The 20,893-nt window shown below is 55.3% G+C and overlaps 8 protein-coding genes and 1 non-coding gene across 9 annotated transcripts; 2 read left to right on the top strand and 7 right to left on the bottom strand.

Annotated features, from left to right (window-relative positions):
* Window positions 1-484: 484 nt before the first annotated feature.
* On the bottom strand, window positions 485-1,741 carry BO70DRAFT_285312 (uncharacterized protein; the record flags this gene model as incomplete). The annotated part of the gene is made up of 6 exons (XM_025539156.1): window positions 485-733; window positions 784-1,133; window positions 1,190-1,215; window positions 1,264-1,325; window positions 1,381-1,499; window positions 1,564-1,741. 6 exons carry the CDS (start codon window positions 1,739-1,741, stop codon window positions 485-487), a joined length of 984 nt encoding a protein of 327 aa, XP_025402121.1.
* A 667-nt stretch (window positions 1,742-2,408) lies between these two features.
* BO70DRAFT_393450 (fungal specific transcription factor domain-containing protein) lies at window positions 2,409-3,283 on the bottom strand (the record flags this gene model as incomplete). The annotated part of the gene is made up of 3 exons (XM_025546366.1): window positions 2,409-2,812; window positions 2,868-3,115; window positions 3,147-3,283. The coding sequence occupies 3 exons, from the start codon at window positions 3,281-3,283 to the stop codon at window positions 2,409-2,411; spliced, it is 789 nt and encodes a 262-aa protein (XP_025402120.1).
* Window positions 3,284-3,750: 467 nt separating this feature from the next.
* BO70DRAFT_393449 (uncharacterized protein) lies at window positions 3,751-4,137 on the bottom strand (the record flags this gene model as incomplete). Its single annotated transcript, XM_025546365.1, has 1 exon — window positions 3,751-4,137. One exon carries the CDS (start codon window positions 4,135-4,137, stop codon window positions 3,751-3,753), a length of 387 nt encoding a protein of 128 aa, XP_025402119.1.
* Window positions 4,138-4,398: 261 nt separating this feature from the next.
* BO70DRAFT_359248 (amidohydrolase family protein) lies at window positions 4,399-5,704 on the bottom strand. Its single transcript, XM_025542499.1, has 3 exons — window positions 5,600-5,704; window positions 4,705-5,542; window positions 4,399-4,647 (listed from the first exon to the last, which is right to left on the bottom strand). The coding sequence occupies exons 2-3, from the start codon at window positions 5,404-5,406 to the stop codon at window positions 4,498-4,500; spliced, it is 852 nt and encodes a 283-aa protein (XP_025402118.1). The 5' UTR covers window positions 5,407-5,542; window positions 5,600-5,704; the 3' UTR covers window positions 4,399-4,497.
* A 173-nt stretch (window positions 5,705-5,877) lies between these two features.
* Window positions 5,878-12,295, top strand: BO70DRAFT_385123 (putative TFIIIC transcription initiation factor complex subunits Tfc3; the record flags this gene model as incomplete). The annotated part of the gene is made up of 4 exons (XM_025545712.1): window positions 5,878-5,947; window positions 6,138-6,275; window positions 6,514-7,610; window positions 7,677-12,295. 4 exons carry the CDS (start codon window positions 5,878-5,880, stop codon window positions 12,093-12,095), a joined length of 5,724 nt encoding a protein of 1,907 aa, XP_025402117.1. The 3' UTR covers window positions 12,096-12,295.
* An 886-nt stretch (window positions 12,296-13,181) lies between these two features.
* Window positions 13,182-13,254, bottom strand: BO70DRAFT_t61. Its single transcript has one exon. It is a non-coding gene; the product is annotated as a tRNA-Thr (tRNA).
* Window positions 13,255-13,676: 422 nt separating this feature from the next.
* On the top strand, window positions 13,677-15,832 carry BO70DRAFT_359245 (oleate hydratase). Its single transcript, XM_025542498.1, has 2 exons — window positions 13,677-14,432; window positions 14,515-15,832. The coding sequence occupies exons 1-2, from the start codon at window positions 13,879-13,881 to the stop codon at window positions 15,575-15,577; spliced, it is 1,617 nt and encodes a 538-aa protein (XP_025402116.1). The 5' UTR covers window positions 13,677-13,878; the 3' UTR covers window positions 15,578-15,832.
* On the bottom strand, window positions 15,825-17,297 carry BO70DRAFT_157288 (uncharacterized protein). Its single transcript, XM_025538252.1, has 4 exons — window positions 17,044-17,297; window positions 16,658-16,991; window positions 16,478-16,598; window positions 15,825-16,422 (listed from the first exon to the last, which is right to left on the bottom strand). The coding sequence occupies exons 1-4, from the start codon at window positions 17,117-17,119 to the stop codon at window positions 16,024-16,026; spliced, it is 930 nt and encodes a 309-aa protein (XP_025402115.1). The 5' UTR covers window positions 17,120-17,297; the 3' UTR covers window positions 15,825-16,023.
* Window positions 17,298-18,227: 930 nt separating this feature from the next.
* On the bottom strand, window positions 18,228-20,780 carry BO70DRAFT_426623 (uncharacterized protein). Its single transcript, XM_025547810.1, has 2 exons — window positions 19,731-20,780; window positions 18,228-19,682 (listed from the first exon to the last, which is right to left on the bottom strand). The coding sequence occupies exons 1-2, from the start codon at window positions 20,664-20,666 to the stop codon at window positions 18,576-18,578; spliced, it is 2,043 nt and encodes a 680-aa protein (XP_025402114.1). The 5' UTR covers window positions 20,667-20,780; the 3' UTR covers window positions 18,228-18,575.
* Between the last annotated feature and the right edge of the window lie 113 nt (window positions 20,781-20,893).

Genomic DNA, 20,893 nt, shown 5'->3' with positions numbered 1-20,893 from the left:
AGTGCGCGCAAACCTCACCTAACGCAGATGATCGGTGTTGATTGACAAACATCAATACAAGTCTTCAATTCAAGACACATAATCTAGTTCTAATCAACTCGGAGTATGTATGTATGTATGTATTATCTATGTTCTGAATGACACCGACACCACCTAATCACTAGACAAGATCAATATCAATATCAATATCGACAGAAGGGTGACATCGTAGCGCGCCATCCCAGAACAGAAGATAGAATCCACGTCCGCAGATTGGTAGATGCAAAGAAGTGATAGATAGATGAATAGAAGGGAGGTGTAGGTAGGTGGGTGGGTATCTGTATGGTACAATCGGCGCCGGCCGTAACATTCCGTCATTAAAGTAGGTAAATCCCAGTGTTTTCATCGCCACGTGGAAGGGTCAGAGGCCGACAGATGCATCCGTCTAATGGGAGCCGTGGCTCTGTTTGTTATTATATGCTTTTGTTGGTGACCGAGGCGAAGCCTAGTTCGACGGCTCGGACGGCGGGGCTTGCTTTTCTCGGAACCACGGGATAAAGCTCGGTAGGTGGTCTTCGAAGGCCTCGAGTCGGGTTCGGGCACTGGGCGCATTGACGTCGTCGGTGTATGGAATGCCGCCTTGGCCTCTGTTATCCTGCCAGGCTTCCTTTTCGCGACGCAGGTCGCTTTGGACCCATGGTATCGTGATGATGGTCCAGAGTCCGGCCCATGCAAATGGTAATGTCCATCCCAGCTATACATCTTAGTAGATGGCCATGTCAGATCCGACTGGGTGTGACTTACCGTGAACGCAACTGGCTCCGAGACGGTGAAGACAATGGCGGTAATGGCGGCCGCCACGAGGATGGACCCTCCGGCCCAGAAGCAGTTCATCTGGAACAGCATCCGTCGGAAGAACGGGCTGGAAAGGTACCGCGTGCGGAGCGCATATCGGTATATTTGACCTCCACCTCCATCGACTGCCACCACATCTTCGATCAGAACGTATAGGGCCGTGGGCATCGTCGAGCCCTTGGGGGTTGATGATATCCGGAAGGGGGCTTTGTAACCGCACGCACGCAGGATGTCGAGGGTCAGGAACACGCTGCCGAAGTAGAACATCACTGTCGGGAGGACCATGGCGACGAGACGCACTGTTATAGAGTTAGCCATAATAGTAGTACAACTGAGGCAATTGAGCAAGTCATACCGTATGGTTCGGCAGGTACAGTTCCTCTGCAGCACTGTTAGCCCGATCCTAGCCTCGACGTTCGCACCACTTACACAATCAATTCAATCGCCAGAATTAACCAAACGATTGTGAAGTTGATATGGAAGAAGTCCAGCTACACCTATCAGCATCCGATATTCCCGACGCTTGGATGATCGGAGGCAGCGTACCCATGATTTCCTCGCATTCAACGGCCGGGCGCGCGAATCCTTCCGGAACAGGTTGTAGAGTCGGTAGAAATATTCGAACACGGAAATTCCTCCCAGACACGCGGTCACGATACTGAAGACTACAGGCACGACCGTCAGCAAAATTGAAGCGAGAACTGGAGGCGTATGGCAACCGGTACCTACCCAGGTTGTGCGAGAGATCGGTCAGATACCACAGGGTCCAGTACAGGATCAACGGCTGTCCCAGGGTGTCAATGACAAATATGGTCCAGAAGAAGGCGATAGACTTCTTTCGCGTGCGCAACGAGTAGGGAAGCGGTGGAGGCTCGGTCGCAGCGACGGCCCTGGCCTCTTCGTCCATCGGGGGTGGTGGGAGAATAAGCGACGGGGAAATGAGCTGGCAGTCACACGGTCCGCGATTGTCGGGTCTAGACTCTAGATTGATTGGGGGAGGGCGCGATCACACATGGCGGGAGGGACGAGGTTCCGGGGGGGGGGGGGGGAGGGAGTAAGGATTGGGGTAAAAGGAAGCAAAAGTGGAAGGGAAGGGAAGAGATGAAGATGAAGATGAGAGATAAGCCGCCGGAAGCAACGGCAGGGGTGCGAGCGCCGTCGTCACCTGTTTTTTGCCATCTTTTGTTCTGTCGGCGCGGCGATGATGCCTGACGTAACCGGCCACCGGTGATGTCATGTCAGCACTGCCCGATCCGGTCGTTTTCTTCATTTCTTCAGTCTTCCACTCTAGCCGTCGATCCTTTCCGGCAGTCTCGTTTGTTTCTCCCTCGAGGCTGGCATCTGTCCCTGCACATCATTTTTTCGGCCCCTTGAATCGCTATTGGGTGGATAAACCCCTTGGACTTGTTCGAGACCATTCCCTCATCTTGATATCAGACCTCATCATGGCCAGGCTGACTACTGACAATGATGGGGGGGTATCTGAAACACCAGAAACTGTGGAAAGGGCCAGCACTGCCACCTGAGAAAGTACAACCATACGACAATAATGAAGCCAATTCTGCTGTAGACGTCTACCCCCCCGGAACCCAGAGCGGGAGATCATCAAAGTCCAACGGGCCCAAGAAACCCACGTCGTCCGAGGTCAGGTTCGCACCGACGGAACCGTCCCAGAAACAAGGGATTGTTGGCTGCTGCGGGGAGAGCACCGCCTCGCTGGGAAGCTCGCTACGTTTGGCGTGAGAATAATCTACATGTCCGCGGTCGGGTCCCGGCGCCGACACGCTGGAACGGACCCGACTGTGCGCCGTCTGGAGGAACCGGAGCGTGTTCCGCGCAGAGACACTGAACGGGCTCATGTGTTGCAGGGTCTGCTCGCATTTGGCCCATGTCTGGTCGATCGCCGCCCGGTCGAGTTCCGCGAAGATGGGGTGGCACGTGTACGACATGATGAGCACCATCCCGGCCGTTGACGTGTCTGGACATTGTTAGCCTTGGTTGTCGTGGATGCCAGTAGTACAAGTTCGACGTACAGAATCCGTTGTACCACCATGCGTCCGTGGTAGATGATTGGTACGTATCGTATACAAGAGACACGAGATCGATGGCGGCGCGTACACATGCCGCGGCGCATTTCGACAGCATGGAGAAGTAGAGTGAGCTGTGTGGAAGGGCGTTGGAATGGCGTTCGGTCGGATTTGTCGGGTTCCGTGCGTGCAGACCGTCCGAGAAAAGCTGGGTGAATATCGGCCGGTAGAGCAGAAGGTGGAGGTAGAGATACCTAGGATTGTCAGTGTGGGATCTTTTGGTACCTCGCATGAAGAACATTGCGCTGACGCCCGAAGACGCCAGTGCGCCAGGGATCGGTAATCGGGGTGTCGGGGTGGCTCCAGCTGAGGAACGCCAGGATCCCCGACTCGTATTCGAAAAGCCTCTGCTCCAGCCCCATGATGACATCCAGTCGGCTGTGGCTCACAGTGGTCGAAGTCGGGGCGGTTTGAGTGGATCGCCCGCGCCATGCCTTGTAGACATCGGATAGGATACTGTCGAGGATTTGCTATAAGAAGATCCTCGACTTGTAGAATGCCAGCAACGACGGGCTGCCAGTGGAGGTCGACTCCCCTAGTAGCGGTATGCTAGCCAGGTGGGAGGTCATGCTAGGCCGGCCATGGGTCATGCTCACAATCCTACCAGACATCAGTCAACACAATCGAACATGTACGCCAATCGATACTGACATATCCATAATCACACATCCATGCCACGTCCGCCGCTGGGTCTCCTGTTCCAACGGGTCCTTGGACCTATACAGTTGGGCCTCATGCAGCCCAAGTCCCTGTGCTAGCCGACAGGCGATGCCCATCGAGTTTCAGCATCGATCCGGGTACGGGGTGCTCTGTAGGTACAATGCGACGATCAAAAGCGTCTGGACGACCCCGACGGTCCTAAAGTCCAATCCGATGAAGTGCTTGGACCGAAGAAAGAACATATGGCGAAGATAATGTTCAGCGCACAAGCAAACACCGCAGAATGGGAGCTGGAGTTAGTCTGATTACCGAGTCCGATGTTCAGCTCGCTGAGCTTGTTCCCGGGCTGATCGCGCGAAAGCCAGAGGTTGTCGTACGCATCCTGGAAGCTGGGTCGGTGGAAGAACGGATAGTTACAGACAATACACGCGCTCCCAGAAACACCGACTCGAGAAGGTGATCGGCAAGATGGCGCGGGGGGGTGGGGGGCGGGGAGGAAGTCCTCGATCCGGAAGCCAGGAGAGGGTTCGGCAACTGTCTGTGCATCCACGATCATGACAGCCCGGGGCCGAGTTCCTGGCCTGTCCACGGTCGATCGGAATCCTGGGCTAGGAGAATTATTTATATATATAAATAAGTTAAAGCTATTAATCTTAGGATATAGTATAGTTATAATAATAGTATTAAAAAATAATAACTTAACTGCGAATATGGGCTATTGCACAAAAATCAGAGGGGAAACATCCAAACGATGCAGCTTTACTTGGACTGTGCCAAAAAGAATACACCGGTTTCTATCATGCAATACAAGGGATTGTTTGAATTGGGATGAACCAGACCATCTTCAAGTATCTTGTGGGTATAATGTACAACGATAGAATCATGCGATAGGCAACCCTTTTAACCACAGGGGCATCTATAGGCGGGTCTGCTGGGAAAGCCGAGGAATGAGCTTCAAAGCGTTCCCGTAGTTGATCTTGTTCCGTAGCTCCTCGTCCATTTCGTATGACTCCAGCTCCTCCAAGAACGCCGGGTATGCCGTAGGTGGGGCGTAAGGGAAGTCGCTCTATCACAATCAGCCGCTGCCCCTCCTGGATAAAGGGGGAATGGGGGATGAACGTACTCCAAACAATATGTGGTCGTGAGGGACCATCTTCAGCACCAAATCCAGCACCTGCGGGGAAGAGGACAACGCCAAATCATAGTAGAAGCTGCGAAAGGCTTCCATGGCCTTATCCCCGGTTGTGCCCATGACATACGATGAGGCGAGATCGGGCGCCTTCTTGAGCGGGATTGCGACCCGGCTGATCAAGTACGGGAGGGCTCCGCCGGCATGCGATAGAATCACCTTGCAGTCTGGGTATTTGTGGCGGGTGCCGGCCAGGATCATGTCCATGGCGGTGCGGGTGGTCTCGTGCGGATAGTCAATCATCGGCTGCGGCATCTTCGAGCTCACCGGATTGGTATCGACCGGATGGGTGGGGTGGACGAAGACGACCGCTTTGCGACGGTTCAAGTCCGCCCAGATGGGCTCGAGAGACGGATGGCCCAGGTAGGTGTTGCCCTCGCCATACCGGGTGAAGAGGGTGACGCCATCCGCGTGCAGCTCCTCCATGGCGTATGCGATCTCCGCCAGCGCGGCCTCGGTGTCCAGCAGATCTGGGAGAGAGGCAAAGAAGCCGAACCTCTGGGGCTCCCTGTCGCGGAGGTCGGCGGCGTACTGGTTCAGTTGGTGCGCCAGCGTTGCCGCCTCAGCCCCTTTCAGGATACACGGACCCGGGGCCGTAACGGAGAGAATGGACACCTGGATTCCGAGGCGTTCCATCACGAGCTTGGAGCCCAGTTCACTCCAACTCGGGGTGGGCCAGCCACTTGGATCGCCTGTTCGGCGTCAGGTTTGGCAGAGCACTTTGCGGGGTTGGATAGGCAAGGGGATATTATACCTCCAGCACTTTCCACGGCTAGACGGAGATGATCAGATTGGGAAAATTGTCTCCAGCAGTTGGATCAACACGCACCTTTGCTATAGATCGGTGGTACCATGTGATGGTGGGTGTCGATCTTGTTGACGGGGGGGGCGCGAAGCCAGCCACGGGCCTTCTCTTGGAGCCAGTCGGCCACCGGATGGGTAGGGGGGTTCATTTTGGTGGTGATGACGGTGATCAAGGTAGAGTATATGAAGAGAAGATGGTTCAGCATTATCCTTGTCAGTCCTGGTTTATAACCATGCGTGGAGCTGGCTCTACGTCACCTGTGGCCCGTCCAATTGAACTGATACGGGTGCATCCCGACCAATATGGTACACCGCTCCCTCACAACATGGAGGAACGCTTCCCGGCGGGCCACCCCCGGAATGGGACTAGCGTGTATGCCCGAGGCCTTTATTGCAGGTGACCCCCACGTGACCTACGCCCGCCACCCCCACTTGCCTCACTCCGTCATCTCGGCCTCACCTCGTTTTCCTCCGCGGCACCGGTTCGAATCGCGTCTCGGCCTCTGCAACTCCCCACCCCCGTCCATTTTCATTTCTCCATCTGCATCTTCTCCGTTGTCCAGGCAATGCATCACGGCTGATCCCTCGTGGACGAATTTTCGCAGGCCCGGTTCTGCGCCGACATGGGCTGAAGATGGCCCCTAGCTTACGGGATCTGATTGATTTTCTCCTCGCAGAGATTGCCCTCTGCGGCGATCAGGGTCAGTCAGTCTCTGGTTTTTTTTTTCTCCGTCCAGCGTCTCCATTCCTCTGCGTCTGCCCCCCCAAACCCCTGCATCCTGTCTCACCTCCCATTGGTGGCTCACCTGCCATCTACACCTGCATGAACTCAATGCACACACACACACACACGCTCTCTCGCTCTCTTTGCCTTGCCTTTCCCACATGGTCCACCTGGTCGACCGTTGGGTTCCACGGTAATTGACTAACGCTCAACAGGTGCTGCGCCCACTGACATCCTCACCTTCATCGACACCTTCTATGCCAAGGCCGCCCAAGATGCATCCGCCCGCACCCACGCCGTCGACCGGCGCTTTCAGGAAAAGGTCTGGGCATGGCTGATGAAAAACCCCGAGGTCTCTGTCGGGAAAGACCGCGAGGGCAATCACTTGAGTCTGCGGGATGCCGAGCGGCCTCCAGTCCGTCACCCCGACGAGACGGACTCCCCGGGTCCAGATGCCCCGGACTCCACCCGCGTCTTTGTGTCCAAAGAGCGAACCTGGCTCGCGGTCACCGGCCATGAGCCCGACGAAACCAAGGTCTTGCCGACCGAATTTGCCCTGCTGTCCATCATCGCGTCGCGAAAGCACAGTGGCATTGTCCAGACCGAGCTGGTCAAGGCTAGTGGCCAGGACAAACGCTCCGTCCCGAAGCGGACGGACCTGCTGCATAAAAAGGGCTACATCGAGAAACGTGCGATCCAAGTCAAGTCGGCGCGCACCAGTCTGTGCACACTCAGGAAGTTCCTGACCCCGGAGCAAGCCCGCAAAGACACCCAGGCTGGCCAGGGTACCGAATCGACCACGGACCATGAGCGGATGATCGATTTCAGGGCATTCAACGATTCTCTGTTTAGCATTCTCCGCGAGTACCAAATCATCTCCCGCAATGACCTGAAGGAGAAGCTGGGATTCGCCGATCCGTGGCGATGGAGGATCCTGTCCCGGGCGCTGCGGAAGTTCGAGCGCATCGGGGTGCTCCAGCGGGTGCGAGCATTGTCGCAGTATGCGGATACCTTGAAGAAATTCCACCCCTGCGTGATGCTCCTGCGGGACCCCACCGACAAAGACTTCGACCTGTTTAATGAATTCAGCCGCGGCATCCTGTCCAATCTGGAGCAGGAGGACAACGTCGACGCGGACGAGGAGCTGGAGCTGCAGCGCGATGGGTCGGACGGCGATGCGGTCGGCCTGGTCCAGCGCGAGGCGGTGGCTGGCGGTGGCCGAACCCTCCCTTGCTGGAGCCCCGACAAGAACATCCACAACATGATCTTCGAGACCGTCAGTCAGGCCGGGGTCAATGGCATCACAAACCAGGTGAGTTAACGCTTTGCAGAGTGATACGTGCGAGCATATTAGACCTGGGTTGACGGGGACGCGTAGGGGATCATCCGGGCCTGTTTTGGCGGCTACTTCAGACGACCGTTGGAAAACGCGGTGAGCCGGCTTGTAGAATGCTGGCAACTGTCCCAGCCTCTCCACCTCCGCCATCTGGCCATTGTCAGAGACACGGCCCTTCAGCGCACCATCACGCACTACGTCCATTATACGGCAACGAACTTCAAGAACCTGGTCGACGCCGGCGAAGCCATGTGGGAGGCGGTCGAGTTCGCCCCGAGGGGTCCCAAGTCGAACAATCTCCAGATCCCGCCGGTTGATGCCACCCCGGAACTGGACGAATACGGGCTTCCCCTTACGTCGCCTGCGAAAGAAGTCCTGAACCGCGGAAACGCCACTCTTCTGGAGTGCATATCGGTGGTCAAGCCGCCAAGTTATATCTACTCAAGCAGCGACGCTGTGGCGGTGCGACAAGAGAATGGCACCTACACGATTCACCATCGCATCCGCGGCTCTGGCGACAGTTCCGCGCGCCCCCAGGCGACGCCAGTCAGGGTGAAGCTAGAACGCCGGGATGGCTCGGATATCGAAATGGACGGCGGGTCAGAGGTCAGACCGAAGGGGCGCCCGAGGAAGATACGCGCGAATAGTGAGGCATTCAAGGGGATGACCGAGAAAGAGAGGCTCGAGGCTCTTGGGCTGGATGAAACCTGGACGGAGTATAGCGCGTTGCTTCTAGAGCGCTCCGGCCCAGGCGTGTTAGTTACCCCCCGTGGGCGGCGGCGGCCGGCGGGCAAAAGACAGGGCCGTCCACGCATTAGCCGGATTGCAGTGTTCAGGTCGCCGAAGCTGGCATCTCTTCCTTGGTTCCAGGAGGATGCACCTGATGCGGATGAAGACCTGACTATTCTGTCGAGAAGAACCCCTCTACCGCGCGCCGCACAGTCTTTCCTCACCCCGGTAGCTGTTGAAGACATTGTCACGCCTTCCGCTGTCTCCGCTGTCTCCGCTGTCTCCGCTGTCTCACTGGAGCATTCTGTTATAGCACCCAAGAGGAGCGCACGGCATCTTGGCTCGGATACAGAGCCTGGGCCCCGTTCTGGGAGAGCTTCAAAGCGACGCCACATCAATTCACCCGATGAAGCCCTGTTGGCCGCCTCTACGGCTGAAGGACCAGGAGAAATTGAGCCCGAAACCATTCAGGTCTCGCCTTCGAAGCGACCAAAGCGTAAAAGAGCTGTATCGCCAGAACTCCAAAATCAAAGCGTCACCCAAACAGACCGCCCATCGACTCACGCTTCACCACAGGTCAGCACTCAACCGACCCCACTCAGTCCAGGACCCAGTATCGAGACACCGTCCAAACGAACCCGTTCCCAACGAGCCTTAAGTGGACGGGGCACATCACCTGGTCCAACTTTCACCGAAGCGGTTGCCGGCGCAGTGCAGCCTGTTCCACCGGACGTACCAGAGCCTTCCGATGAGCCTGTTGCGACAAAGACAGACGAGCTTCCCGACGCACCACCCGCAGTCAATGCTTCCGATGTTGCCGTGGAAGATACTATGGCCCAGAACCCCAGTCTGGCCGAGGATCAACCGGCTGCCTCTGAGCCTGCGCCTGAGACGAAAGCCGAAACCGCTCAAGAAACACCCGAAGATCCAAAGGGAAGGCGACGCAAGGTTTGGACAGAAAAGGGCGGCTCGGTTGCGGTCCTGCGCAGGTCAATTGTCATGGAGATCCTGGAGAAGGGCGGGGGTGCTTATCCTATGGGCACGGAACTTTGGTACCCGTTCGTGACAGCATGGCAGAAGACGAGATACAAAGAAACACCGGATCTGCGCACCATCAAAACGGTCGTGAAAACCATGATTGATTCTGGGAGGCTTCGCCAGTTGACCTTCAGTGGTAGGGACAGTAAGGGCATCATGGTGACTAAGAACATCGTGTGCAAGGTTGACCTGCAGCCTAATGATCCTCTGATCGAGGACATGCAGAAGAAAATGCTGGCTGCAGATCGATACTACTTCCCACCCAATGTTGAAATTGATGGGGAGATCACTAAGAGCAGCCATCACCGGGGCGGCTCACGTAGGGAGATGAAGCAGGTGTCCCAGCTGCCGGTTAAAGATGACCTGACAGTCCAACTGCATCAGAAACCAGCGGCAGTGCTGGCGATGGAGAAGCGACGAAAGAACACCTTGCGGGGTGAGCTGCTGCAGCGGCTGAGCATGGGAGGTGAATTTGGAGACATGGACCGATCGGATATTGTCCGACTCATGACGATCCGTCGTCGCCCGGCACAGAAGGGCTCGCGTGGCTTGACCTCGATCTCGCGACCAGGCCGTGAGCATAGGCACAGTCAAAGACGGCGGACAGAGGCCGGGCTGGCATCTATCCGCAAAATGAGGCGACTCTGGTCCTCCATCGCACCCTACACGATGCTGATGAATACCAAGTCGACCTTCCTCCCGACAACGGGAACCTTCGCGACGGAAGCTGGCATTCCGGCCCTGCAGGCTGCTAAGGAACGCGCGAAGGCGGCCGCGAAGAAGAGGGTTCTTCAATCCGCACCCGAGTTGCCGCACTCTCTCGATGATCTGTTCAGTCAAACGCGGAGGCGAACAATGGACTACTCGGGCACCTCCGACCCGCGATCGCGCAAATTCTTCCGTGACAATGATGTTATTCTCAAGTGGGAACTGGGCAACGAAGACCTGCTTCGTCGGAAGACGGATGACCTGTTGTATATCAACCAGACAGTCCAGGACATGGAGACCCCTGGCATCGAGGGGAACATCCGTTTCGATGTCGACGAGAGGACAGGCCGAGTGGCTATCCCGCGGGCTCCCATGACGACGCGGCAGAAAGCGCGCCTGGAGGCTCAAACTGCTGGACAACGGCGACGACGATCCGAGGCTGCTGTGGAGCCAAAGCACCGCCGTCTTGCCAAACTCAACGAGAGCCTCGCGGGCGACAGCAGGTCTCCAGCTTCGCAGCCCAATCCACGTCAGCAGCCTATCCGCCGGACCCGGACTGTGGCGCAAATGCCGCACACCCTGGTTCGACGTATCATGGTTGCCATTGTGGCGGTACGCAGTCTAGCAGGTGGCACTGATGCCCGGCTGGTTGATTGGCCCCTTGTATCTTACTGCTTTCCCGACCAGGACCCAGCCATAATCATTGAAAGGGCCCGGGCCATCCTGAGCAAGTACCGGCTGCAGATCACGAAGATGCAGAGCGATTTCCAGGAGAGCTTCATCGACGCTTACGCCAATGACCAAGTTCCGCCTATCGACTACGACAACCTGGAAGGCTACGACTGGGAAGGAGTGATCGATTGGGCCACTACACAGCTGGATGTGCCCAAATCCGAAAAGCTTCCAGACCTGCCTGCGACGCGAGAGCAGTTCGACAGCGTCTTCGAGCTCCGCGAGGAACCCCTAGTCTCGCTGGACGACCTCTACCAGAGCACCCAGTCGATAACCGTGAGCCGCAAGCGCAACCTATTTGCCAGTGTCCCGTTTGCAGCGCCCTTGTCCAACAAACCCCAGACTCCACCACGACGGTTCGAGCTGTCACGTCTCGACGTCGCCAAGACATGGGTGCGGGCCAACGTCGTGACTCCCGAGGAGACATATCGACCAGCAGACGCGCGCGAGGCCCTGGAACGTTTCGGAGACCATATCGTACACCAGGCCTTACAATCCCTCGTGACAGACCGGGCAGTCTCCATGGGCAACCGAGGCCGCATCACCCCAGGCCGGAACTACGACGTAACCGACCACTTCCTCATGACACTCGGCCGACGACGCGCAATCGAAAGCACCGAACTACGACGATCGCAGCGCTTCAAGACCGAGATCCTCGACCCGGCCCTCCGCAAACAAGGCCAGTTCGACATCGACTACAACGCCGAAGACGGCGACATGCTCGTGGTGATCAACCTCTTCGCCGCTGGCCGTGTCATCCTGCAACCCCGAGACGCCCCGCGCGACAAATACGGCCTGACAGACGGCGGATACCTCACCCGCCAGATCGACAAGGACAAGCTGCGGTTTCCTGTTGAGGTGCGCCCCGCCAAGTCCTACGTCTACGGGAACCCGATCCAGGAGAAAATAAACAGTCTGGCCCCGCCGCGGCCCCCGCAGGCCCTCGATCCGGTCACGTTTTTCCCGGCTAAGATACCGTTATGGTACGATATCCATGGGGACTTTGTCCCCTTGTTGTGGAATCTGGCTGTGGCGGCGGTGGTCGGCTGCGTGGCTACCCGTCCGGGTATTAGTTCGTGCGATATCGCGGGAATGATTAAGCCGACCATGGGCGGCTGGGAGGTCCAGTTGCTGTTGCAGTGGATGGAGGGCGTGGGTGTCGTTCGCATGGAGGGTAAGGGGGCTGGGGCTGGGGCTGGAGAAGACCAGCCGGGTTGGGTGGTGCAGGAGTGGTGGTGGATGGTGATTTCGTGATCTATCATTGTTTTGGCGACGATGAGGTATTGATATAGTTATCATTGTTCGTTGGTTTGGCTAAAAGCACACACACACACACACACACTCTCTCTCTCTCTCTCTCTCTCTCTGGCTCTGCTTGATCTATTGGGTTTCTTGTACTTGCTCGGACCTGTCTGTAAACTCCCGACACAGACAGATAGATAGGCATAGCTCCCACGCAAGCCATTGATATTTATTCTTTCTTCCCTGGTAGATAGTCTTCGTGACATACTTGTATTCTTCCTCACCTTAATCTCAACCTTACACCCCACTGAGATTGTCAGATAGCCGAGTACTCAACCAAGGATCATGATCATGATCATGCTAGCACAGTCCTAGTGCTAGTTAGGGTCACTGTGTCAGACTTAAATCACCTACCAACTTCTAAATTAAACATGACCCCACCTATCTACCGCCCACTACGGAGGTTCCAACCATGGCTAGATGTCTAATCTAGGTAGCTAGCTAGCCTCGATCAAAAGAGAGACAGAGAGAGAGTTAACCAACCCTTCTTCCTTCCCGCTTTCGCAGGCAGCGTCAGCATGTCCTCACGATGTGCTCATTGTGTCGTGTCTATTTATGTCTTCCTTTATCTATCTATCGATCGGCTATCGTTGCGAGATTCGGTATTGTTGTGGTGCCAGGCGGTAAGGATGATTGGAGATGCTATAGTGTGCTGCAGATAGGCAGTTCTTGTTGTATAATAATAATATTAGAGAAAGCTATTGGCCAATAATAAGATACTAATAAAAAATAATATTATTATAACTAGCTAGATAGTACGAACTTATAAATAAGATTATCTAGATAGACTATTAGTAATTATAAGTAGCAACTGCCCGCTATAGCAGATTTGATCCGCCCTCTCTTCATTGTCTTTGGCAGTATCATATTATTATTAATTGATGCTGTGAGAATCAAATCTGTCTCACACAACACGACCATCCAACCAACATTATTTATTTCTTTCATTTTTCATTAAAAATGATAAAAAAAATAGCTTTCCTACCTACCCTTCATCCCCCTCGCGAATGAAGACAAAGGACAAAAAGAAGAATCAAATGCTCACACTCGGATTCGAACCGAGGACCTCATGATTACTAGTCATGCGCTCTACCAACTGAGCCATGCGAGCTGGTGATGGAGTTTGCAACTGTAGCATGCTAGATCCGGTTTCTGTCTGGGGTGTGCATGGTGACGACGTCATGTAGTCATGGGTGTCTGCCTACCCTAATTGAACCAACATCCATCGCACCGAGTCAAAACGATACTACCTACCTACCTACCGTCCATGATTATATGCAGTCTCAAATATGTACTGCTCTTTCTTGCGTAACCGATTCCTCGTGTTTATGAGCTAATTCCCCATGAATCAGCTCTGTGGCCATTGGTAGGTGGGTATGTATATATTTGGCTGCTTCACCCGGCTGCGATCTGACGGCATCCTGGCGACGGTGGCTTCGATCAGCTGCCAGTTAGTTAGTTCCCCTAGTCTTACCTTTACTTAAGTACTCGTAACGAGTGGCATGATATCCGACCACATCCCCATTTCCCCTCCCAACATGGTTCCCTGGTTCGACCATCGCATCGCATGGATCGTCTACCCCGCTGGAGATCTAGACCGGACGGGCTGATCCAGGGCTTCTATATCTAGGATGCATACCACACCACATCCAGACATTCTACCCCATCAATACCATGATCCAGTCATGCTCTAAGCCTCTCAACACCCATTAACATCAATCAGCAATCCACCAAAATGACCACCCAAAGCTCCCTCCGCCGAGACCCCCAAACAATCCAAGCCTGGCTGGTCGGGAGCGGCGTCTCGTCCCTCGCCGCGGCCGTCCACCTCATCCGCGAAGGCAACGTGCCGGGGCCCAACATCCACATCTTCGATCTCCGCCCCGACTCGGGAGGCGAGATGACTTCCTTCGGCGACCCAGAACGGGGGTATTTCCTCCCCTTCGAATGCCACCCGCACTTCCACGGCGAATGCACCGAGAACCTCCTGTCTCTGGTTCCCAGCGCCAGATCGAGCTACTGGTCGCTGATGGACGACATACGCGAGTTTGCGACGGCGGAGCGGACCCCCCCGAAAGAGGTGGCGCTGACGCGCGCGATGAGGCTGGGGAAGATGAGGCCGGAGGCGGTGGAGGTCTATACGAAGAATATGCATGTTGGGTTGAAGCATCGGATGGAATTGATTGTTTTGGCCCTGGAGAGGGAGAGGGCGTTGGGGAAGAAGTCTATCCAGGAGGTGTTTGATCAGTCTTTTTTTAGGACGGGGTTTTGGATGCTTTGGTCTACTACGTGAGTCTTTCTTGAATCTTGAATCTTGAATCTTGATGGTTGGGTTGGGCTGATGTGTATGTGTGTGTGTGTGTGTGTGTAGGTTTGCGTTCCAGCCGTGGCACAGTGCGGTCGAGTTCCAGAGGTATCTCTGCAAGTACCTGGAATATATCCAGACGATCAATAACGTCAAGCGGGCGTACCAGACGAAGTACAACCTGTTCGAATCTGTGGTGCTCCCGATGACCACGTATCTCAAGAGCGAGGGGGTGGATTTCCGCTTCCAGGTCGAAGTCACCGACATCGAACTGTATCCCGAAAGTGACCCGACGACGGTGTCGGAGATCAAGATGATCCAGGACGGAGATGAATGCCTCGTCACCCTCGACCCGGAGGATATCTGTCTCGTCGATCTGGGATACTCGCGCAGCGGGGCCGTCTTCGGCACGAACGACTCCGCGCCGCCGTATCTCTCATCCGACTGGCAAGACCTCCTGATCACCGAGTGGAAGCTATGGCAGAAGCTGTCCAAGTCGATGAAGTTCGGAAACCCAGAGAATTACCTCTCCCGCGCCGTGCAATCCGGGGTCGAGACATTCACGACCACCCTCCGCGGAACGGAATTCATGTCGCTGTACGAGAAAGTCACTCGCGACCCTCCGGGAACAGGTGCCATGCTCTCCCTGACAGACAGTAACTGGTCCCTCACCATCAGCATCCCGCGCCAGCCGCTCTTCTCCACGCAGCCCGAGGAAGTCAGCGTGATCTGCGGCTACGCGTTGAGTCCCGCGAGCGAGGGCAACTTCGTCAAAAAGCCCATGTTCCAGTGCTCCGGCGAGGAGATCTTCAGTGAGGTGCTGTCGCATCTGGAGTTCCCGGTTAGGTCGATTCTTCCTCACTCGATCACCATCCCTTGTGGATTGCCACTGGGTACTGCGCCGCTGCTCACGCGCACGGAAAAGGACCGTCCGCATGTGGTTCCTCCCGATACGACGAACATTGCCTGTTTGGGCCAGTTTGCCGAGGTCCCGGAGGATACTACGCTCAGTATGGAGTATAGTGTGAGGACGGCGCAGATGGCGGTTTATCAGCTGTTGGGGTTGCAGCTGACGCCTCCGAAGGTGAAGAGGAATGTTCTGTATGAGGTGTTTAACTTGTTGGTGTAAGTGTGCTTTTTTGGAGTTGATGGTGTGTTGGTGTCAGGCTGTATGTGTATGATGTCGCATGCTGAGCTGTACTTGCATGATATTCGCCTTCAATTGTTACAGCAGATGAATTAATGTCCTGGCTGGAGATTGAGCACAACATATGGTGTCGGGCTAATTACTTGATGGGAGTTAGCAGTGGGTTGGGTCCTGTATATGTATGAGCTGACGTATCAAGTTGCATTTGAATGATATTCACCTTTGACCCTGACAGAGATGGCAACGTCCCAACTTCAAGATCCAGCACAGGGTGGTTGTGCGTAGCTTGATGATTCCAAATATATGAGCCATACCGACCTCTAGCAAACCGCATGGTGTCATCGGCTTGCAATCCGCCAAAACCCAAGCGATTCATCAAAAACACGAAAGCAAAAGGAGGCAGCTCCCAGTTCCAGTACATGAAACTTTCAAAAAGAACCATTACCCCCAGTCTCAGACCCCCCTCTCAACGCCTGTAGAGCACCAACCTTCGCCTTCCCACTCACAAGGTATCGAAAAAGCCGCGCCAAGACCCGCATAGCTTGCATCCAGTCATCTTTCAAGCACAAGTCATACCCCCGACTAAATTTCAGATCAAACACCTCAGCCAGCGAAAAACCCTGCAGATGCACCCTAGCAACAGTAGCAGCCGGAAAAAGCCCATAGGCGACATGAAAACAAGGCACGTGAAAGCCGATCACAAACGTTTCCTGGTCCTGGGGCCCCCGACCCTCTCTTTGCAATATAGAGGTGTTTTTGGCCAACTGTCCGAGCATTATGCTCAGGGTTTCACTGAGGAATTGGTCCCATGTTTGGCCCTCGAACCACTGCGGATGTGAGAATGACGTCTACGGAGAAAGTAGGTGAGGGTGTGCAGCTTACCCCTGTGAAGGAAACAATCGGCACGGACATTTCTCGCACTTTCACGACGGCAGCACCCTCGGATCGGGCGGCAAATCGGTTACCACCGATGATATACTTTTTTGTCCAGCCAAGTTCTAACCTTTCAGAATTGTCAGTAGAATGCTCTGCCGAGGTACAAAGGTTAGCTTCGTCGCTGACCTGACCCGGGGACCCTGCTCACGGACCCCGTCAAGTCCAGAGTAAACGTCATTCAGAAGTGTGTATAGGATTGACCTCTGGGATCCGATGAAGCCCTTGAAGTATTCTCGCCGTGGTAGCTTCCAGCTTTTCCTGGGTAATGTGATTGTCGCACTTGGCTGGATGGCCCCCGATATCCCTCTTTCAGATTCCGGTACCTCGGTGCGGTAGGTGCTGAGTTTGTGAAGGAGATATTCGAAGCGCGGCTCCGAGGCCGGCCAGTCCAGTGTGCAACCTTCCTCTGCAATAGTGGTTTGGCAGAATACCCATGGGACTAGTCGTGCTACATCGGCGTCTTCAGTAGTCCGTCAGCACACAGATGCGTTGAAGGAGCGGCCAATCCGTACCTTCGCGTTCGGACTCCACAGTCCTTGGAACCAACAGCTCAAGATCCACAATCTCGGAGCGAATCGTGACCGACATACTACCGCCGGCCGCCCCGGGGGGGGGGGATCAAATCGAAAATAGAAAGCCGATATCATCGTGGCGTTGTTACAAGACGTAGTTAGTATACAGGAGCTCGAGACAAGGACACTCGACTAAATAAGTGCGTGATGATGATGATGATGATGCAGCGTCTGAAAATGAGCTAGGTTGGTTGTAGAAGCGAGGGTGGCAGTCCGTTGCCCGGGGCCGCCAATGGTAAGTTTAGCGGGCCCGGGCGGTCAGAAGCGTAAAATCCATTGAGCAAGCCCAATGTATGAGTAACCTTGAACAAAGAGTACGGTTTTGAACAAGAACCCCCCCCCCCTTTGTTCATTCTGATATCGATGGACTGACTCGGCATTTTTAGTTACTAGGAGACTAGGCCACCAGGGTCGCCTAGGAGCATACAGAGCAAATCTATATACCGTGTACTTAGTACTCTGCTTTTCAATAGCCCTGTGATTTTTGGATATTGTTTTATACTGGAAAGCTGCCGCCCCCCAGGCTCCCTGCTAGGTTTTATTGTTTGTTTTTTCAATTATAAAGTAAAGCTCTTATATTCCCCATCCACAGAGTATAAGAGTTCCCCTCGGCAAAGTGAAGATATTCTGCTAGATAGTATACAGAGTATAGTGTGGCTAAATGGAAGATATTCGCTTGCAGCTAGCCAACAAGAAAGCTGACATGTGAAATAACCACAGGTCCAACCAACAATAACTGCGCCTGGGTCACCGTTTCTTCCGATGTTGTTAGTGATGGAATTTGTAGAGCAACCAAGCCGCCGCAATAAACGGTGTGGAATAGGAGCATTCCGCTAGAAAAGGTGTCCGGAAAAGACAAACGGGATCTGGATTCCCCATTCATGGATTCCGAATACACGGATCAACGAATTTAGAAATGCATGGAATACTCCTACTCTCCTACTCCAATTTATTCTGCAATCTCCTTCATAACCCTGAAAGCATAATCCCACACTGAACACGGCGAAAAGTAATATAGTAATCGCGAAGCATCACCGATGCAGCTCACCTCCATTCAATTCAATGTAATAAAATAGATGCTACAACCATTCGACTAAATACAATCAGCTTTGATAGCCTCCATCCTACTATTTAAATGGGTCACTTCGCCAATTCAGAGAACATGTCAAGTTGAAGCGGCGGTGTACCTGATTTGATGTTTGTTGCAAATACTCGCTACACCTGTTAACCACTTGATTTGCGATGGTCCCTCCATATTCATTTCATATAAGCAAATCGTGTATCTGACCATCTAGGTACACAGCTGTCCGCGTGTATCAACAACTGCATCACATAGGTTACAGGTAGGTAGTAACCGCCATCTTACGAAGATACAGCACAGAGGTATCAAGTATCAAGTATCAAGAATCAAGAATCAATAGACCCGCACATTGAAACGCCAGAAGAAGAAGAAGAAGGTCATGTATCTACAGTCAAGGCGACGTCTCCTTCCGAATCATATCCACGCGCGCGATGTCATCGGCGCTCGGCTCGGGCAGCTCCGAGTCCGTCAGGACGAACGCTTCGCCGACGGCCTCCTCGACCTGCTCCAGCATGTGCGACACGAGGCCCACCGACCGCGCCATCCCCACCTGACACAGGCTCTCGCCGACGGCCGCTTCGATCTTGCCCTCGCCGCCGTTCTGCGCGAGGTCCGCCTCGAAGGCGTGGCAGAGCGACTTGAGCGGCTCGAGGAACCGGTTGCGGAAGTAGACGTAGGTCTTTTCGAGCTGCAGCTGCTGCCGGAGCAGGGGCGTCGAGACCAGGATGTAGTACAGGCTGAGGGCGGAGTGGATGGCGGGGGTGAGGGTCTGGGAGAATTTGATCCACGAGGTGGCCAGGTCGGAGGAGACGTTCATGAACAGTTCAGAGGAGTTGAAGAGGGAGGGAAAGAGCACGGAGAAGTAGTGGGGGTTGAGGAAGATGGAGTCGGATGGCGCACCGCCGGCCTGGAGGGGCTTGGCTGCATCGAGGATGCCGTTCTTCAGCCATCCGATCGCGCTGTCTTTCACCGGCTGGAAGCGCTCGTCTTCCAGGACGGTCCGGATGATCTTGAAGCGCGTGGCTTCCGACGGGTGGTTCTGGATGACTGTCCCGGGGATCCGTCGCACGGTGCTGTAGTTCTGGCGCGCGGTACACGCCGTCAACGTGAGCACGAAGGCAATGAAGTCCGTCTCGCTCGGAGGAGGCTCGCTGGTCTGCAGTAGGGAGAAGACGGTGAGCGTGAGCAGCGAGTCCAGCAGCACCTGCGGTTGCCCAAACGCCACCTCATCCGGGGAGTTGTAGTCGCCGACGAAGTTCTGGAAGATCCTCGTCAAGTCCGGGAAGATGGTGATGGGCGTCACCTGGCCGGACGAGAACACCTCCGCCATGGCCGCCCGCGCCGCCAGTAGTAGCAGGGAACCGTGTCTCTCCAGGGGGATTTCTTCCGCCTTCCTGGGAGGGTCTTCGAAGTCCAGCGGCAGGGGGTGGTCCCCGGGAGACTGCAGGACGATTTCGAGGAGCTGTTTATCGTCAAGACCGAAGTCTCGGGATAAGGCCTGGAACTGTCAGTATGTCATGAGCGGCAAGGGATTCGAGTGCCTCACCGTTATCTTCGCAATGATCATGTCTCTTTCTTTCAGCTCCTTGTGGTTGGCGAACAGATCTGTCTGCGTTTGCTCCTTGATCATCCGCATGGCGGGCTGCAGCTTCTCCTGCAGCCGGATGGTCCAGGACATTCCCGGATCCGACGGACCGGAGAAGCTCAGCAGGTACGACTTGAGGACCTCAATTAGACCAAATTGCAAGAACCGCTTCACCAGCACGGATTCCCCGTCACTGGCCGGGGAAGGAGACTGGACCTCCGCCTCCGGGTCGGGCGCGGACGCCTCCGATAGACGCTGTAGGCTGGACTCGCTGGCGGCTCTTGGAGGGGGCGCGGGCCTCTTGGACGGCGACACGTCGCGGAAGAACTCCAGCAAGGCAATGGTTGTCTCGTTCGTGGGCATGAGGGTATACGCCTCCAGGACGGCCTGCAGTGAAGTGGCCAGAAAGCGACTGGGGGACTTGGTTTGGATGCGGGAGTGCAGAGTGGACAGCATGGCCACCAGGGTGTTGAATTGCAAGACGTGGCGTGGCAGGACTATCTTCTCGGTGTCCTTTGTGTCTGTTGTGCCATCCTCACCCCCTGCGACATCCTGCGAGGCGCTCCCAGCCTCAGGGGGCTCCACAGGGTCGGCCACACTCTCGTCGTCCTCGTCGACGGGTTGTAACTGCAGGAGCGCATCGGACACGCGCAGGATGACTTCGCGGGGATTGCCGAGTCGGGCGATATCGTGGAGGCAGTCGAGGGATGCGGGGAGCATGGGAAGCAGGAGCTTGACGAGGTCCCAGCCGATGTTGGTGGTGAGGGTCTCATCCTGGAGGAGGGAGTGGAGGAGGGGCAGGCGGGCGGGGGTGAGCTGGTATTCGAGGAGGGTGAGGTAGGTCAGATAGTCGGTGGCGGGTGGCAGGGCCACGACGAGGGGATCTTCCTCGGCCATGGTGAGATGACGGGGAGGAACGCAGGTGGATGGAATGATGGAGGGAGATGGGGGTGGAGAAAGGGAGAGGAAAAGGAGAAGGACAAGCTTGAGTGAAGAGTTGAGGAGGCGGCGGGTGTGCCAGAATGGTGAGGCACAGAAGGCGGGACGCGATCAACAGACGATGAGTGGACGACGGGGGGATGGGGATGCACAGCCCGGTGGGGATGACATCATCTCAGGAACAG

Source organism: Aspergillus heteromorphus (assembly GCF_003184545.1).
Source record: "Aspergillus heteromorphus CBS 117.55 chromosome Unknown BO70scaffold_4, whole genome shotgun sequence".
Taxonomy (NCBI): domain Eukaryota; kingdom Fungi; phylum Ascomycota; class Eurotiomycetes; order Eurotiales; family Aspergillaceae; genus Aspergillus; species Aspergillus heteromorphus.
The sequence above is the reverse complement of the archived record's forward strand: the minus strand, read 5'-3'. Positions and strand labels throughout refer to the sequence as shown.

What these genes read in the sequence shown, in the direction of transcription:
- BO70DRAFT_359248 (XM_025542499.1), bottom strand. Translation starts at nt 5,406, where the DNA reads ATGGAACGCCTCGGAATCCAGGTGTCCATTCTCTCCGTTACGGCCCCG. An exon ending in ACGACCACATATTGTTTGGA is followed by an intron (nt 4,648 to 4,704) that starts GTACGTTCATCC and finishes TGATTGTGATAG; the next exon opens with AGCGACTTCCCTTACGCCCC.
- BO70DRAFT_359245 (XM_025542498.1), top strand. Translation starts at nt 13,879, where the DNA reads ATGACCACCCAAAGCTCCCTCCGCCGAGACCCCCAAACAATCCAAGCC. An exon ending in TGGATGCTTTGGTCTACTAC is followed by an intron (nt 14,433 to 14,514) that starts GTGAGTCTTTCT and finishes GTGTGTGTGTAG; the next exon opens with GTTTGCGTTCCAGCCGTGGC.
- BO70DRAFT_157288 (XM_025538252.1), bottom strand. Translation starts at nt 17,119, where the DNA reads ATGTCGGTCACGATTCGCTCCGAGATTGTGGATCTTGAGCTGTTGGTT. An exon ending in TGTGGAGTCCGAACGCGAAG is followed by an intron (nt 16,992 to 17,043) that starts GTACGGATTGGC and finishes GGACTACTGAAG; the next exon opens with ACGCCGATGTAGCACGACTA. An exon ending in GAGCAGGGTCCCCGGGTCAG is followed by an intron (nt 16,599 to 16,657) that starts GTCAGCGACGAA and finishes CAATTCTGAAAG; the next exon opens with GTTAGAACTTGGCTGGACAA.
- BO70DRAFT_426623 (XM_025547810.1), bottom strand. Translation starts at nt 20,666, where the DNA reads ATGGCCGAGGAAGATCCCCTCGTCGTGGCCCTGCCACCCGCCACCGAC. An exon ending in TGATCATTGCGAAGATAACG is followed by an intron (nt 19,683 to 19,730) that starts GTGAGGCACTCG and finishes TGACAGTTCCAG; the next exon opens with GCCTTATCCCGAGACTTCGG.